Source organism: Pimephales promelas, chromosome 1 (assembly GCF_988280905.1).
Source record: "Pimephales promelas chromosome 1, fPimPro1.hap1.1, whole genome shotgun sequence".
Taxonomy (NCBI): Eukaryota; Metazoa; Chordata; class Actinopteri; order Cypriniformes; family Leuciscidae; genus Pimephales; species Pimephales promelas.
This window is the reverse complement of record NC_142769.1, coordinates 33,171,513-33,190,729: the sequence shown is the minus strand read 5'-3', so window position 1 is coordinate 33,190,729 and position 19,217 is coordinate 33,171,513. Positions and strand designations below refer to the sequence as shown.

Sequence of the window (19,217 nt, the reverse complement as noted above, 5' to 3'; positions counted from 1 at the left end):
ATTTGCTTAATTGTGTAAACATGAGTTTCAAGAGCGTTTGTCAATGTTTAAATGTAGTCACCTCAGTCGCACCCTATGCTTTCATACCATTCCACTATGTAATACTGTGTGTGTGTGTGTGTGTGTGTGTTCAGGAGCACTGTAAGAGCGGTGAAGCTCTCCTTAAGCGCTTAGAGAAGTGGGAAGACATCTCCTCTTCAGAGCTGCAGGTATACGAGGTGAAAGTACGCTCATTCTGGGTCCATCTACATGATTTCTCCCAGCGAGTGGAGGACACCAAGGATAAAATTGACAAGACTGTCAGACTCTACGAGTTCTTTGACAAGGTGAGTGGTCAGTAGTTGCTTTTGATGTAAACTCACCTGACTGTTCTGTCTTTGTATTTTTACTTTTACTACTTAGGCTCCCTTTATAAAATGTTCATTTGGTATTGAGCTGTATTGCAAGACGTTTTTGAGATATTTTAGAAGCGTTGTCTGTTATCTGATTTCTGAATGGTTTAGTAAAGGAATAAGTTACCCAAAATGAGAATTCTGTCATAATTTCTTTACACTCACGTCATTCCAAACCTGTATAATTTTCTTTCTTTTGTGGACCACAATTGTGTTTTTTTTTTTTTTTTTTTCCGTATTCATACAATAAAAAACTAATTGGATGCAATATTGTTTGGACCGCATTTTGTTTTAAAACTATTTTTGTGTTCCACAAAAGAAAGAAAGTCATACAGGTTTGGAATGAAATGAGGGTGAGAAAATGATGACAGAATTTCTTTTGGGATGAACTATCCCTTAAATTAAATGTAATGGATTGTTTGATGCTTTACTAGATTAAAATATTTAAATTGGTTTGGTGGATAATTGGAGATTAATCACTTGTGCTGCTTTTTAATTATAAGGTGTTTCAATTGCTCAGAATAATTACCTTAATGCATTAATCCATAAATATGTAATCTGAACTGATTAAATTGCACTCAGAGACACAGGTTAGAATACCTGTCTCAGCAGTGCAGTTTAGTCAGTTCAGATTAGATGTGCATTAGCTGTATCCATCCTTCAGTAGGTTTTTGTTTGACAAGTTATAAACTTTATAGTGTATTGTATTATTATATTAAAGTTTTGCACTTTTTTCTTTTTGTTTTCTGTTTCTCTAACTTTATTTATCTAGTTTTATTGGCAGTATTTTTAAAAAAAAAAATTTAATTAGGAACACCCTTTTTTCGAGTCAGATGCTTCATGGGTTGTTAATGCAGAACATGTTCTTCCATTCTAAAAACCTAAAAATTAATGTTTAATTTTGGTTATTTTAAAATTAGCTTTGTCTAAATGTAGTTTCCCTAGAATCAAGTAGGCTTTTTGACCCCCCCTAAGTATCTGGCGACCTCTGGTGGGGGTCATGACCCCCAGGTTGTGAAACCCTATTTTATTGAACACTTAAAGCGGCGCTGCACAGGCCGATCAGTTGATGACATCAAATTACCGCGAGAGCGATTAGAGACCAGACGGCTCTCTATGCTTTCGAAACACTCTTTTGGTACTTTAATGTCATACACTGATCGGCCTGCGCAGCGCTGCTTTAACATGTCTTCTGGTGTTTAATTGACCTCAGTTGGATGTTAAAACAGCCACGGATCAGAAACTGTTGTCAGAAGAGATAACTTTATTAGTCAGATAGACTTTTAGTCAAATAAATCCTGTCCCATCTCTCTTATTTTTTCCAGTTTTCTTTAATAATGATAAAAACTTTAGAATTACCAGATACTTAACTTAAAACGGATATAAGTATAGGTCTTGATATAGTGTTAAGTGATGGTAATGGAGCACAGTTTCATGTATTTCTTTATCCATCAGGCAAGAGTTCCTCTGAAAAGCATACAGTGTTTCTAAAGCACCAGCTATTACGGAAATCCCTGACTGGCAATGATGTCAGACAAACTAACACACACACACACACACACACACGATTGTCTTTGTGATCAGACCATTGTGTTTTTCCTCTGTGGCACTGAGTGAGTGTTGAACGCTTCGGTCTGTCTTCAGTGTTTCCCCCTGAGCCCCAGCAGGGACAGATGGTCTTGTTAGCTGACCACTATCAGATTTTAGCATTAGCATAATCATAGTGCTCTTTCCTGACTCACCAGATCATCCATACATCCAGAGCCCTTCCCCTGTTTGCATGGTGAACTCTCTCCTGCCGTCTGTTGGCATATTGACAAAAGTTGTCTGTATATGTGTGTAATAGTCGAAGCTTTTGACTGTGTTAATCAATAGCTGGCTTCATTTACATACAACTGCCTGTTCCTAGATCAGTCTCTGACATATCACACATTTATCCCTTTCAGTATTCAGAACTGCAGATAGGGTCTTTATATCGTTGTGTTAAGGTGCGTGATGACACTTGTGGAAATCACTGGTGTCATCTGACTGGCATACATGAATGCTTATTCAAACCACCTGTCATTTCACACTCATTCCTATGCATGAATTTTCATGCTTTTGACTAGTTTCAACATTGATGGCTGTTAGTGTAGTTAGTGTATAACCGTGTACAGATGTGTATTAGTCTTGTGTGAGCATTGTATGCGTGTCTGTGTGTGATTGAGGCTGTATAGAAACCTCTGTCTAGTTTTTCTGTGCGTTTTGAGTGACCACATGCTGGACTTGTCTTCAATGACAGACCAGCTCATCCCAGATTTAGAAAGTGACTATTTGAATGTGTTGCCTAGCAACAAGTCCAAGCACGGCTGATAAACTTGGCCAATGTGGATTGTGGTGATCAAATGTGTGCTATGACAGCTGAGGTTGAACACGAGATTCTATTCATAGTACAACAGGACATCATGAATTTATGTATGTATGCATGTACAGTGGTTGCCAAAATTATTAGAATGGTACGATTTTTGAATGTTTTAAAAGAGGTCTCTTCTGCTCACTAAGGCTTCATTTATTTAATCCAAAATACAACAAAAACAGTAATATTGTGAAATATTTCTTTTCAGGATTCTTTGATTAATAGAAAGTTCAAAAGAACAGCATTTATCTGAAATAAAAAGCTTTTGCAACATAAAAAATGTCTATACTGTCACTTTTGATCAATTGAATGCATCCTTGCTGAATACAATTTAATTTAAATGAAAATTTATTTCCTTCCAAAAAAAAAGCTTACTGACCCCAAACTTTTAAACGATAGTGAAAATGTTACAAAAGCTTTCTATTTGAGATAATTTCTTCCTTTTCATCAAATAATCCTAAAAAAAATTGAGCATAACTGTTTTCAACATTGATAATTATAATAAGAAATGTTTCTTGAGCATCGTTATTAGAATGATTTCTGAAGGATTATGTGACACCGAAGACTGGAGTATTGATGCTGAAAATTCAGTTTTACCAACACAGAAATAAATTGCATTTTAAAATATTGAAAAATTCTAATCATACAGATGAAAAATTCGCCGTTTTGAAACCAAAATAGGTGACCTACGTGAATCGTGTAGATTCGATGAGAAAATGTTTGTTGGGGAAAAATGTTGTTAAGCACTGTATAATTAATGTAATTGCATTTAATCCTAAAACAAGTTTTCAATACTCCAAATTATATCAATTTTGTTATACTTGATCTGTAGATAAAACTGGACTGTAATTGCTGTAACGTTAACTTACCTTAATCATATTCTTTTCTACTGCATGTTTTAGATCACAACACTGAAGAGCACTATAATTGTTCTTCACACGGACAGTAACTGAAATGTAAAACTGTTAAAAGAAAAGGCTCAATAAAACCTGCATAGATAGATACTGTATAATACACTATGCATCGATATGCATCGATATCGATCCTTTGTGCTTTGAACTTTTCAATGCGGACTCAAAGAGATGCGCTTTGTGCCGCACTGTATTGGAGTCCTCCATAATCATATCATACTTTTGCGCAGTGAAAAGTTATTAAAAGCCTTTTTTGTTCTGTCCTATCTATTATATGTTTCTGGCTCATTAAACAGCTGTGCTATAGATTTTAAAAATGTCTTGATTTTAAAGGCTAGTAGACATATACTAAACTGTGTGTGTGTGTGTATATATATATATATATAGCCTAAAATAATCTTGTCTTGAAAAAAAATCTTAAACCACACCACATGTTTTTTTCTAAATCAGTAAGGAGTTCAACCAAAGAAAGTATCCTATAGACTAGACTTTTCACTTCTATGTGACCTAAAAGGTTTCCCTTCAAAATAAACATCTAAAGTGAGTCAGTAAGCGTGTGTTAAATGAATGCATTTACTCTGACCTTACTAGCCGCTGTATAAGCTCACTGACACACATTGGGTGACAAACATAATATTGACAATGCATTGTCTGGATCAGAGCCCTGCAGGCAATCACAGCTGCCAGCAGTGCAGAAAGTGACAGCAGAGCTGTGAGCATCAGCCCTGTGATGCAGCCTGAGGCACAGCAGACAGTAGAGCCCAGTGTGTGAGACCGTGTCCTGTCTGCTCCAGATGGTCTTCGTGTGTAAGAGTGCAGAGAGTGAGGAATCACTGAGATTGTGTATGATGGAAGGATGAGGGAAAAGTCAGTCTCACGGGATGTATTGACTTGTAATGCTCATCTATGCAAGCTAGTGTGGGAGTAGTTTATTGTCAGAAAAGATTTCATTTGCCCCCTGCATTATATTTTAAATTAACTCGAAATCTCTGTAACGTTACGAGGAAAGGAATTTCTTCTTTTGTTTTACATGGTTTTAAGCTTAAAAACATACAGTCAGTCATTGTAAGTCAAAGGAAATGGCACCTCCATGTTGTCATTATAATGATAATACTTAAACCACAGGCTTTTCACTAAAGAGCTGAATTAATGCACCGCAGAGAGGATGAGCATATTTATGCCCTCACACAGTGAATGTAAATTTACGAATCTTCATTTCACCCCAAACATGTTTTTATCTAAATGTTTCTGTTTTAGTAATCATGGGTTTTGTTTTTGACATGTCTATTAGTTGTTTGTTTGTTTTTTTGTTTTGTTTTTTCATTTTTCTTTTTAGCGTAATTTTTCCCTTATTTTTTTTTTATTAATTTTAATACTTAAAGCTGCAGTCCGTAGCTTTTAGAAATGATCCAAAATTCATATTTGAGAAAATACATAACCAGCCAGTGTTCAAAACTATCCACTTGCCTTAGCTCGATTCAAAGCGGTCTGCTTGTAGTAATGTTTTTAATTCCAGTGGTACTGGTGGATTTCCGTGGTAGATTCGAGCATGTCTTTGCGTCATTACATCACATCTGTACACATAAAAGAGGAGTCTCAGCTAGTATAAGCTATATTGCGTATGAGGATGCTGGAGGTGGAGATTTATAGCCTTTTCTCACAGCACTTGATATAATTAAACTTATCAATTAGATGGCGCATCCAAAAAGGTTCAAACGACAATCACCAGTGACAACAGATTCACCCGATGTAAAATGCAAAAGACTTTGTTCGGACTTCGGAGTGACTACAGAAAAAAAAGAGAGCCTGCAACCGTTATTTCAATTACCAAAATTTTTTTAGTTAAAAATGTAACACAGATTCTGATAATTCTTATTCCTATTGCTGTAATATTTTTCATATATTTTTCTATTACAAAAAAACTAATTGTATTCAGCTCAAGTTATTTCAGCAAATTCTACTATGATGTATACATACTATGCAAAACTTTACAAATGTAATAATATAATATTTTTCCACAATGTATTAACCAGAATGAAAAGCAAAAATGTTACTATTTCTTTAAGCAAAATATGCTGGTGCTTTCTTTTTGCACACGAAAGAACTATAATTTATCTTCATTTAAATATTACTTGATATATAATTATATACTATAATTATATTTCAAGAGAGTATAATTTATCATTTAAGCAAATCCGGCAGTGACACATACAGCAGTTGTTGTATTAGAAGAATGTGTGTGTATGTGTACAACATACTGTGAGCGGTTGGTTATTGATCAGGTTATTGATACTTCAATGTCTCCAAGGAATTAATTCTTTCCCACATGCCTTCTGCTGCTGTTTTTCCTCTAATCCAACTCTAGTTGAATATTGATCAAGATTACAACTTACTCAACCACACAAGCATTATAAATTCAGAATCAGTAACACACAGTCCGACCTCACATGATTATATTATGCCATAATACATAATTTCCTGCTGTCACATCATAAATGTGAGTATCTGCGTGTTTATAAATCATCAGCTGGGCCTCATTTTACCATTCCAAAGTTCTCATCAATGTTTTGGATTTCTCACTCCACCTGCATATGGGTTCACAAGGTCTAGTTAGCACCAGCGTGCCAAGTTTCAGCAATCGCTCTGCCGTCTTTCCTTTGCCCTTTCTGGTGAGGAGCTTTGTAGTTTTGTTGACAGACACCCTCCTGTCCCATCCCCCCTTCCCTCTCTGCCCTCTACCCCCTCCGCCCCTCTGGTGAAGTTGCTGGGGCAGACCCATCTGGTATTTAGACTTGCATTTGCCTGTGAATAGCAGGGAGGTGGGGAGAGGAGGGGAGTGGGCGCCACTGGCTTCTCTCTCTGTTACTTTGTCAGTCTGAGAGAGAGAGAGAGTAAAGGATGACCGCCGCCGCTCCGTGCTCCGGTCATGGGACCACCAGCGTCTTAGCCGAGCAGGAAAACGGATATAGTCATGGAGAGGTAGGAGTTTAAAGGAGCATTGTGGTGATTAAATCAGGAGCCATTTGACTGATTGCACAGAAAGTTTTTGTTTTTTTAATCTTTGAAGACTTTTAAGGCTGTAACAGACTGTAACTGTACAATAAGAGATGTTTTCATGAGCGGCCTCTATAATTGAGGGACAACTGAAATGTTGCTCAAAACACGTTTTTGAATGGAGCTCTTCAGTCGTCTGTGGAGATTTTCTTACTCCTCACTTAATCTCCACCCCCTACTTTCTGGCTCTCTTCAATCTCCTGTTCATTCATGCACTGGTAAAGTGTGTTTGTGAGGCAAGCAAAGGCTGTAAGTGTGTGAACTGTGGTATTGACCAAGATTTCTCACACAGCTTAGATTGGAGTTTGGTGCCCTGGGCAAATGGCCACATCAGGGGGTTTATGCCATTCATTATTCTCAGTGCAACTCCACACCTTGTTAGATCATTATGGAAGTGGATTACTTTACAACGGCTTTGCCTCAGGAGCATGTTTTTTTTGCTTATCTTAGTTTTAGAGGTGACATGAATGATCGTGACATCATTGTATGTTTACTCACTTTCCAGCCCACAGGACGTTTCTGCTGTTGTAGTGGGATGTGATGTTATACTGTGAACGTGATATATGTGAAAGTCAGTGGTAATTGCTTAAAGACTACTATGGAAATACAACTTCCCACAGTAAGGTTTTTATATATTTAGTATATTAGAATTTAGTCGGCATATTAGAATGTTTCTGACAGAGCATGTGACACTAAAGTAATGGCTGCTGAATATTTGCTTTTTAAATCATTATAATATTTCACAATATTACTTTTTTTTTTGTAAATCGACCCCACGCTTTTGAACGGTAAGTGTATATTTCCTGTCACTTTTGGTACATTTCATAATTTAGCTACATTTTAATGTAAAATATCACACAGGTCATTCAGTTACAAACTGCTTTAATCTCTAAATCTCTAAAACTCTCATAACACATGGAACCCTATTGATACCTGTACACTCAGTTAATAGGACAAAGTTTCTGCAGTAGTAGCCTATAATGAGTTTGTTTTTTCTTGGAATAATTGTCTGATTGTTTATAGTTTACAAGGCTTTCATTAATGTATTTTTGTCCTGACCAGAAGCTGACTTCTCTGTATGTTCACTGGAAGAGCTTTGGCTAGGTTTAGGGCTTGTCTCTCAGATTTTACTCTCATTTAGCCATTAAATGAAATGGTGATATACTTTTACTGAAAGTGATTGAAATTTAAAACATATTGCTGTTGTTCATGTGTTATACGCAGAGTGCTCAGAGTGTCACTGTCAAGTGTTGGCTGTTCATCTTGGCCCCCATTAACTCATACTAGTAGATGTGGGTAACTACACCACTTGGTCCTTTCTTTCTTCACTCAAAATTTGCTGTGTATTCTGTTTGTGTGTGTGTGTGTGTGTGTGTGTGTTTTTTTGCATTGTAATATTAATGCTGTATTTTTAGTTGATTTCTGTTGTCTGTAGTAGTGGTTTAAGGGGTTACCACTTAAGCCCAAACCGGGTTTTGATGAGAATGCTTAGCGCGTGCATACAGCCAAATGCTAAAGCCTTTCGAAATATAGTGTGTCTGCACTATTATACTCCAGAAGTTATGGCCAATAAAATGTATTTGTACTCAACTAGTTTTGTGTATCTCCTAACCTCTTCAAGCAAATGCTCGTCACCACAGATGTCTGTTGTTGTTGCGTCTCCACTAGCTGTTTGTTATTATTGTCGTTCCTTCTCATCCATTTCTTTTTCAGTGAGTTGACTTTGGACTTGTGGTCTTGGGTTTGGCAGTGAGGAGGTCAGTAAAGCACAGTAGGGGCTTCTGAGGGAGACCTATTTAATTTCTTAAGAGAATGCAGGTGACTGCTTTAACATTGTCAGACCCCTACTTAGAAAACTCATCATTCAGTCATCTCTGGCATATGCCAATCCCAATGAGCGTGTGTGTGCATTTATGACCCTACTTACTTGATAGCACCTCCTTGTCTCTTTTCTCCTCATCATCCGTGTGTCTCTTCTCTAACATTTATAGACTGGTGTATCTTTTTTCTCATCATACTGCTTGACTGAGCCTGAGGCATGTACCGCTCTATGGAGACTCCCATTTCTAGAGCCGTTTCCCCCAAAAAACTCTAGACCCCTCTCTACACCTCATTGCCCCGATAACCCCCAACGAACACCAGGAGACAACACTCTGAGGGACAAAGCCCCATGCACTATTAATTAGGTGTGTCTATCTTTTGTGGCTGTTTGACTGTGGCCTCCTGTCTCTCAGTCCTTGTGTCTTACACTGTTGTGGCAGAACCTGGGGTTAGCACCTGTGGATACAAAACACTGACCCCCACACCCGTTCACTGACAAGAAATGAAAGATGATAAACGTGTATGATGGTTGACCTCCCATGTTGCCCTTAAAGAGTTGTGTAAAGAATGGGAGGAGGAAGGGACAAAGTAAAAGGGCTGTCAGTTTTGTGTTCACAGCTTGTTAATGACATGTTGACTAATCTCTGTTGAGTTTGCACCTTGCACTCATTAGCCACCTGGATAGCATGTGCTGGACTGAAAAAAAAAAATGTTTTTATAGCGCTTGGTCTTAAAATAGACAACAAGTTTTATAAAACTTTAATAATAAAAACTTTGTTTTAATTAAGATATTGAATTTGGTTTATTATTTGAATTATTAAATATTTGTATATATTCATTTGTCTTTTTTTTCCCCAAAATTTTTTCAAACATTTTTTTTTTTTTAATGGTAAGTACATCCAAAACAAGTAAGACACTTGTGAATTCTGGGAAGACCATTTTTCATCATTGTAGGCTTAATGATTCCTTTCAATGCAGAGAAAATAAAAACAGAGCCAGCAGACCACTTTGGTCGTACTTTAAATTTTCATTCAGCCTTGATTGTCATTTTACATTTTCCGTTGGCTAATGTGAATTCTCTTAGGGCATGAGAGTGTTTGCTTGACCTCATAATCTTTTCAGGGCTGTGTGTGCGCGAGGCATTTAAGTAGCCACTCAGTCTGATCAGAGTTGTGATCATGTCTGATTAATGCCACTTTGATGGTTCAAATGCAGCGTGATTGGCTCGCTATGCAGAACCCCCTTTCCCCAGCCCCCTTCCCTAGGCACAGTTCAATCAAATTAACTCACTCAAACAGAACAACATGTAACACACTGCTGTGATTTTTGTGCACACACATTAGCATTAGCATATGGTGCCAACCAATGACCATCCTTTCAACAATTCAAGGAATTGGCGATACCACTTTTTTTTCACTATCAAGACGAATATTGCTGATGTCAATACCACTTTCCAGGAATAAAATTCCATTAATTAGACATTATAAATATTAAAAAGGACTAAAAAGGGTATTTACAATCACATTTTAATTTACAATCACAATAATCTATTTAACGTTATTGTTACATTTATTACTTTCGTTTTTCATTATTATAAAACAATTGGTAACTGCTTGCACTTGATGAACTGAAAGAGTATTTGCAAAAAAGGTTCATTGTTTACCTTTAAAACGTGTCACACATTCACTTTTATGTTAAGGAATTTAATCTCTATTCTGAAAATACTTAAATAATACTTAAATTCAATATTTTAATGTGGGATTTTACTATATATATATATATATATATATATTAGGGCTGTCAAACGATTAATCACGATTAATCGAATCCAAAATAAAAGTTTGTGTTTACATAATATATGTGGGTACATTGTGTATAATTATTTTGTATATATATAAATACACACACATGGATGTATATTTAAGAAAAAAAATTTTTTTATATATAAAATATTTAATTTATATATAATATAAATTATATCTAAATCTATATACAGTATACACATGGAAATATTTCTTAAATATATACGAGGATGTGTGGGTATTTATATATATATATATATATATATATATATATATATATAATAATTATACCCAGTGCACCCACATATACTATGTAAAGAGAAACTTATGAACTTACGAAACTTATATATATGAAGAGCTCTTTTCCAAAACGCTATAAATCCATTTCAATAGTTTTCAGGAAAACTACATTTTTTACCTAGACCCACACATTTTGTGAATATTCAAATTATCCTGTTTAAATGTTTTATTGGTTCAGTCTGAACATTTTGAACAATAATTATTAAATCAAACAACAATATTGTTAATGATAATTTAAAAGTTAATTTTATTTTTTTCCAAAACGCTATAAATCGAAATAAACCTCAAACAAATAGTACCAATTTCAACATATGCATGAAAAAAAACAAATTATTAATACCAATTTCAACATATGCATGAAAAAACGAATTATTAAAAATGATCAATATATGATAACGATATTCAAAAAAGGGATGGGCACCCCTCCAGCACATGCACACACACACACAGGCTACATAACATGTGAGCAAAGCGGAGCAGCATGATGCTTAAATATAAGTTAAAAATAAAAATAAACATTTCACATTTGTTTTTAATAATATTACATTACTTATTTTTATTATTTCATCTATGTTGAGTAGGCTATGAAAAGGGAACCGCATGAGATGAGTAAGATAGGATCAAAATTCAAAAGCTGCCCAATATCGGAAAATATTTGGAGTGCGTCAGACATGATTTTGACCACTTATTAAGTTTTGTTTTGTAGAAAGCTTGTAAATTTCGTTTCATATAAATTGTATCTTCATTTTAATAAATGTTTCATCGACAAATTGACTGGATTAATACATTAAAAGTAAATATCAGACAATATAATCAGGACACAGAGGCACGCAGGTGAACCGGAGCGCGTCTCATAATATGAACCGAAACACCGCGATGCTTGCCTCACACAGGCCTGAGAACTAAGCTACAGAAAGCTTTAAATATCTACTTTTAAACAAAACAATTAAAAACTAAAATAAATTGGCAACTCTCTGCGTATGTATAGGCTAATTCGAAGTATGCGTTTCTCTATGCGCGTTCACTGCGAAGATGGCGAGTAAGCATCATCAACTTTATCTTTGTTGCTGACACTGACAGAAAACACTAGTTTATTAATAAACAATTCAAATGTTTCATGCATAATCATTACTTTTGCCGGTTCTTTGTGGCAAGCTTTATGCATACGTTGAAATGCGGAATATGCAATTAAAAACGCTCATATGGTTTCTCTCCCATTTAATTAAATCAATATATGTGATTACTGATAATACAAATGGCTTAAATGATCTACTACTAGTCGACTAGAAAACTAGGACTCATTTTGAGGAATGAATGAACATAATAAACCTCTGTTCAGAGTGCCGCCGTGCTGGATTGTGTAGAGCGCTCATTGAATTTGAGGATTTATCGTGTTTAGGCTAAAAACAGGGCTGGCGCTTATCGCGGCTTGGGAAGAAACTGTATCTTGCAGTACATTTTAAACAAGAAAATATAGCGATTCGGCATGAAACGTTGATGGAGCAGTGAAAGGGTTCTGTCCGCAGCAGAATGACACGACAAACTCATTTTTTTAAAAAATGTCGTTTAACGCGTTTTGGAAAAGAGCTCTTCATATATTCTTTTTCTCTTGAACGGTCTCACACTTGTGTTCAAAAAGCCCATGCTAGACATGCTCTCCGGCAAAGCAGTATTATTTCCTGTTTGACTCACAAAATTGGACTAATGGGCAGACAGTGGCAACTTTATACTCCTTATGTGTGCTTGCTGCCAACCAGGCCAGGGCAAAAATCAGAAGTCCCACGGTTCTCTCAGCTCCTATTTACAAACAGTCATTACCCCCAATAAAGCCAGCCAACCCCTTACTATATCAGAAACAGACCCTGCGCTCTGCAGTGCAACAGTTTGTTTGACATCTGTTCTGGATATACACACTTCTCGTGCCTTTTGTAGTATTCAGCAGTTCAACAGTATCTGCATAAGTATGAGTATTTTCCTGAAATTGAATTGATCCATAGAAGTAGGAAATGAAGCTTTCACAAAGGCCCAGTGCTTCCAACAGGCCTTTAGTGGGCATGTTTTGTGTATCATGGTCTCTATTGCTATGAAGCAGCTGACGTGTATGTGCTTCGCATTACTCTACATATGCAACACGTTTGTCTCTTAGCATAATCTACATATTAAACCGGAGAGAGAAGCCTGCAATCACATCTGTCACAGGCTGCGTGCCCCCTCCGCTCTATGTGTGTGTGCATGCCATCACTGAACTCTCCTTTCTTTTGCCTAATTCTTTAGGCTTTGACATTCATGAAGCTTCGTAGGAAACACAGAGACGTTCCCCCTGCAGTAGACGCGTGCATACTTGCATGCGTCACCACTGACACGCACAACAAAAGAACAAAAACGAAACTGCTGAAGCGTTCCTCATCAATCATACAACAGCATCAGGCATTAATTGATTGGTTTATGATAAATGACCTTTACTGAGTTTTAGGTTTGGTGAATTTAATGCACCATTATTCTGTTTAAAAAACACTTATTAGATTGAATTACAAGGGGCTAGTTATCATACAGGTGCTGTCTCTCTCGTGTTCTCTGTCTCTCTTCGTCATCCTTTACTTTTCAATTCATTTGATTTGCATTCCTTTTAGAATAAGGAATAATCCTTTTCAGATAGCGTATGGTGTCTGACATGCTGCCATTGAACAGAAAATTAACCTTATTTATATTATTTATGACAGACATTATATATATATATATATATATATATATTGTACAATAATAATAGTTATTGTTTCTGAGTTATAAAAAAAAATATATTTGTTATAAATTAATAATTATAACAATTATATATATATATATATATATATATATATATATATATATATATATATTATCAAAATGAAAGATTTTATTTCATTTTAACCATGAAGGGTACGGTAAATATTTGTGCTATTTTAGATTGTGTTGCTAACTTGCTAATGTGTGTGTGTATTTTTTATTTTTTTTTGGTACTGGTCCCTGTTGGTCTTCACTCCACAGGGTGTCTTCATTAAAATAAATGGGTCTTTTCCATCTCTCTCTCTCATTTCCTGCAGCCTATAGCAAATCAGCTTTTCCCCTCTGTCTTGCGTTTTTTTTTCTCTCTTTATTTGTTTTCATCTCTTTCTTTTCATTCTCTTTGGCAAGAATCACTCATCCAAATCCTGTTTTTGGCTCAGGATGGTCCGCAGTTCATTCTTCAAACATTTTACCTCATTTTGACATTTCTCCTTGTCAGTGGCTTAGAGAGAAAGTGGGTTATTTCAACCAAAATGACAGTGATGTATGCCGGGGTCTTGTCATGGGTTAAGCGTTCTTGTCTCTAAATTTGTACGGTGAGTTACAGAGCAATAACTGTTGGAGGAAAAGACAATGTGCATAATACCCCACTCACATTTTGACACTCGCCATCCTTTTTAAGAAAAAAAAAATTCTTGGCATCGCTCAGACATGAGATCAGAGACCGGCTGATGTCATGGAAACCTTTTCTCCTTTTTGTGGTTTTCTTTTAGGGGAAATAATAAAATATGGTTTCTTTCAAGTTTAAAATGCTCCTCTTGACCCATTTACACTGCTAAGAGATTCATTTATGGGAGTGTACAAAAGCTTAGTCCAAGGCTGGATCTGTCTCACTCCCACTGCTCTGTTTTAGCAGATCTAACACTCTCTCTCCATTTTTCTGTGTTTCTCTCTTGCTCTTTGTGCAGGGCTGAATAGTGGGGCCTTTAGAGGTGCCTCCCTCAGGCAAACTAATTCTGCTCTCACCAATCAGAGCCCCACCACACACATACTATTCACACTTCAAAGAGCCTTGCACGCTAACCAATCTAACGATGATGTCATCCCCTGCCCACAGTATTATGGGCATCATCAGAGTGAGGAACTATATTGGGCTATAGATCAAAGTGTCTGCTTTATTTCACTAAGGGGAATGCGCAGGGCGGGGGGTATTTTTTTCCACGAGGGGAGTCTCTGACCCCAGGTTCTCTGCACAACCCATGGCAGACTTTATCACCATCAACTGTTGGTGCTGTTTTACTACAGGATCATAGTGCTTTACATCTGTTTGTGTTTCCCATGTCTGTTTCGCACATCACTTTAGAAGAACAGGGAGGTACTGGAGAATTAACAGGATTGCTGAAGTCACTGACTGTAATTATCAATATGTTATTGTTTAATGCAACCTAGCTTTTTTGACAGAGACTCTTAAATGCTGCCAGTTGCCACAGAACATAATTTAGACATTGCCTTAGACATTTAGACATTTGGGGAGTTAGCCTTTAATACAGGCTCCTGCATGTGTTTTGGAAAATTGGTTATCGATTATCCTTTTTTATTTATTTATTTAGCTAAATATTTGTATACATATTTATATTGTTTTATATTAATACTTAATATTATACTTTAATACTTTAGATTTAAGTGCTCTTTTAGTGCCATTTTAAATATTTTTTGAACTTCATTTAAATGGTAATATTTTAAAATATTTTTCTTAACATTTGCATGTGTTGTCCAGTAAATAATGTCTAAAGTTGTCTTGTATTTTTTTTAATCAGAATGTCATAACTCAATCTGATCATTTAATCCACTTTAATATCTGATGGAGGGATGCACCGATATGAACATTTTGGTGTATACCGATAATCTTTATATTTGAAAAACGATATATTAGCCAATATATCTAGCCTGACGTCGTTATACTCAGATTCTAGTCAGAATATGAGTCTGAAACTGCTCATTTGGGCTGTGATTATGGGGCATGTTTCAACCGAACCAGGAAAAAAAATGCCTCAACTGGATAGACCGAATCCCGTAGGAAGAACAGCAAAAACATCTTTCCGATTGAAAAATTCCTTGATCGCGGTTCTCTGTTCCTCCTTTAAATTGAATGTGCTGTTTACATTATCTATAACAGACGCGTTGGCGGAATCTACACATCTCAATTCTCCAGCGGCAGCCATTCTTTGTTGTAAACGAATTCAACCCAAGAAAAAGTGTAAAAGTGCAAAAGTGTTGTTTGCATCTTGAACTTACGTGCTAGTCAGAGTGTGTAACACCTGTTGTGGATGCGCTCTTCCCGCAACAATGCACTGAAACACAGAAACTAAACCCAAAGTATTTACAACGTTTTATTACAATTGTGTTCTCTTTATAATGTTATCACAGCCACAATCATAGTTATTCATGTCGTTTTTTGCTGTTTGAGCTGTGTGCTCTGAAGCTAAAGATGATCGCCAGTAAACTGAAACACTTTACTACCGCGTTAACCAAATACATCCTTCTTTTATGAGATAATATCAGATATACACAAAACAAAAGGTTACAAATGCACAAACAAACAAATGTGACTGTGCTAGTCTTCAAGGTGTATATCTTTGTGGATGCAGTTATCCTATAATTCACTTAAACATGGGCGCACAAAGAATTCACAACATTCTTTTACAGTAATGTTCTCATTATAATTTTATGTAGCCTAGACTATATGACAGACTTGTGATGGATATGTTGCACTTTACCTTATTTTATTGATTCCAATCATATTTCAAGCAATTCACATGCGCATCTGAAGTGTCTCAGCTGAAGGAAATAATCCATTATTATCGGCTTTAATATATTGGCAAAATTTTCTTATTGGGCCAGTATTGATACCATTAAAAATTAACACTTTCAATTTAGACTTTCCATATCAAATATTAAGTTGGGGATGCACAGTATTTAACCCTAAATATTGCTTTAAAAAAATTAAAACACAAAAAATGTGTGCATCTCTATTTACAAGGGCCTTAAAATTCAGTGTCGCCATTTGTTTCTTACTCATCAATATTGTAACATTTGCATCTTTTTGTGTCTTCTGTGTATGTCTCTCTACGCTATCTGTTTTGTCACTTCTTAGCCTTGTGTATTGTTAGTGTGGGCAACTGACCTCTGACCCCTGATTTTGTGAGAGACCTTAGTATCTGGGTGCCGAAGTCCCATACGCTGGCATGTGGCCTTTGTGTCACCCTAACCTGAGAGAGAGATAGAGCCTAAAGGGCTTGGGGAGCAAAGCAATGTCACCATGTCACATAGCAGCTAAAGTAGAGTGTGGAGGTTTTGTGTATGCACAGAATGAGAGAGAAGAGGGGGAGTATTGCTCCTTTCTCAGGAATGTCTAAATCCAAGCCTGTGTTTGCAGCCAGCGCTGAAGAGTGTGTGTTTGTGTGTGTGTGAGAGAGATAGAGAGAGAGAGAGAGGTGGGAGGTGGTTGTGTTTGATCTGTGTTAATCCCCTCTGAAGTTTAACCACTCATTTTCCAGCATGGAGAGCACTCGTATCCTCATGAGCAGTCACTATAGAAACCTTCCTGCCAGGTTGTTAATGAAAAAAGGTCTAAAAACAAGAGTGCCTCCCAGTTGATGTAACAGCATCTTGGAGTGTGAGAAGGGGCTATCAGGTTGTCTCTTAAATGGAGAGACAGCTAGTAAAGCAGTTGGCATGTGTCTTTGTGGTAGGGTGCTGTCACACATTGTTGAAACTATAGGCCCTCTTGCTGCTGAGCTGCATGTTAAAGCCTTCTTACCCAGACCTCCCAGCTTTTGGCTAAAAACCTCTTTACTTCACATGAAAGAAGTGCTGGGAGCTTTCTCACTCGCACTATCCTACCCTCATTCCCATTCACAGTGCATTTGTAGTTGTTTTCCATAAAAAGTCTCCTTTATCTCTTCTGAAATATGCATAAAAACATCTTATCGTGACATAATTGCCTTCGTTCTCCATATATCACTCTTTTTTTCTTTTTTTGGTCAAAACCTGCCGTTCTACCCACTGTTGTTATTGTTAACTAAAAATAAACTAATAAAAAGACTATTAAATATTATTGTTTTTCAATGCTTGTGTCACATCAGCTGACTTTTTTTTCCCCTCTCTTTTTCAGGCGTATGAATGGGCACTAGAGGGCATGCGTCATTTGGCGTGTGTTAGTATGGAGGAGTGTGGCATGTCTGAGAAATGTCAGAGCGTGATCACATGTTTGGAGACCTATCGCACACAGCACCCACCGATCCAAGACGCACACTTCCAGGAGATGAAGGACCTCGCTGGGGAGCTGAAGAGTGAGCAGGGACTCAAGCAGTGGAAGTTCGCCTGGTCCAAGTGTCAGGAGACAAAGCAGATGTTTGAGAAGAAGCTGGAGATGGCCCTGCGCTCCCGCCGCGAGAGCGACACCAAATCAGCAAGGGGTGACTCTTCTCGGCGGAACTCGGACAGTAGCGCTAAACCTCAGGAGCGTAGCAGTAGCATCTCCTTCTCATGTCGAAAAGCGTTCGGCGGTGGCTGGGGTCGGGATAGACTTTCCTCACAGTCCAGCACGTCTTCCACTCCCAGCAGCCCTTTAGGTACACGCCTGGACGCTCGTGACTCTGTCCGAACCCCGACAGGGAGTCTATACAGCATTGAGCACAGAATTCCCCACAACACCCCTGTTAGATCCCACAGGCTAACACGTAGCATCTCCACAGACGAGTCTCCTCAGCAGCCGCATCTGGGGCTGGCGTGTGCTACGAGCCCAAGCCTCACCTCTATTGAACCAAACCGCAGGGTTTTGCGAAAGACCCAGAGCTTCGATACTGCCGGTAGCGAGTCTGTGTCACGGTATGGGACCTGTCAGAGAACTTTGAGTGAGCCTGCACGGAGAGGAAACACAGGGGTGTTCATTAAAGGTCTGGAGGTGAGCAGCACTGAAGTGATCGATCGGCCATACAGCCCGCGACTCCCGCCCATGCATGGATGGTCTTCTCTAGATGCTCACTGCAGTGGGAGTCCTGCTCCCGAAACACGCAGCAAGGGCAGGTGGGTACACTCAGTGCTAACCCACACTCGATTGCTGTAACATAAACAATCAACCAGAGAGGTCCGCAGGTCATCGACTCAACCACATATTCAAGGGTTTTCAAACTTAGCTCCTGGAAACCCCTAGGGACCGTCTGCGGGACAGCAGAAATTTTCTAAAAGCACTTTAAGTTTTCTGTTCTTAAACCTGTCTCTCTCAGCAAAACTTAAAGGAAGTATGTGTCTCAAAATAATTTTGCACGTCCCTACACACCTGTATCCATTTCTTCTGCAGAACACAAAAGTAAATCAGAAGAATCTTGGTAAACAAAGAGTTTTAGTTCCCATTAAATTCCATTGAATCTTCTGTACATACCGTTGAGGTCAGTGGGAACCAAAACTGTTTGGTTACCAACATTCTTCAAAATAACTTCTTTAATATCTTAGGAAAGGGTGTTATTTTGCATATCTGGCCATTGATGGCATCAAAATACTTGGAAACTCCTCTATATCTGTACCTACAGTTTTGACAGCAGACTGCTCAAAATTGAACACTCACACAAGACATCCAGGAAAAAAAAATTCCAGCTAAAACACATACAGACTGAATCTCTTTAGTCTTGCCTCAATAAAGGAACTCAATATGTCTCCTATTAGATGGTCACAGCACTTAAATTCTCTGAATCTCCATGGATGTCTTTTCCAGCTGTGGTCC

The 19,217-nt window shown here is 37.4% G+C and overlaps 1 protein-coding gene across 3 annotated transcripts in view; it reads left to right on the top strand.

Annotated features, from left to right (window-relative positions):
* The window catches only part of plekhg4 (pleckstrin homology and RhoGEF domain containing G4), a 68,269-nt gene that overhangs the window by 40,166 nt on the left and 8,886 nt on the right, over positions 1-19,217 (top strand). For all 3 annotated transcript variants that reach the window (XM_089129498.1, XM_039688587.2, XM_039688586.2), the window contains exons 13-14: positions 135-326; positions 17,610-18,523. In XM_089129498.1, the coding sequence (XP_088985624.1) occupies positions 135-326; positions 17,610-18,523 (1,106 nt within the window). The remainder of the gene's footprint in view (positions 1-134; positions 327-17,609; positions 18,524-19,217) is intronic.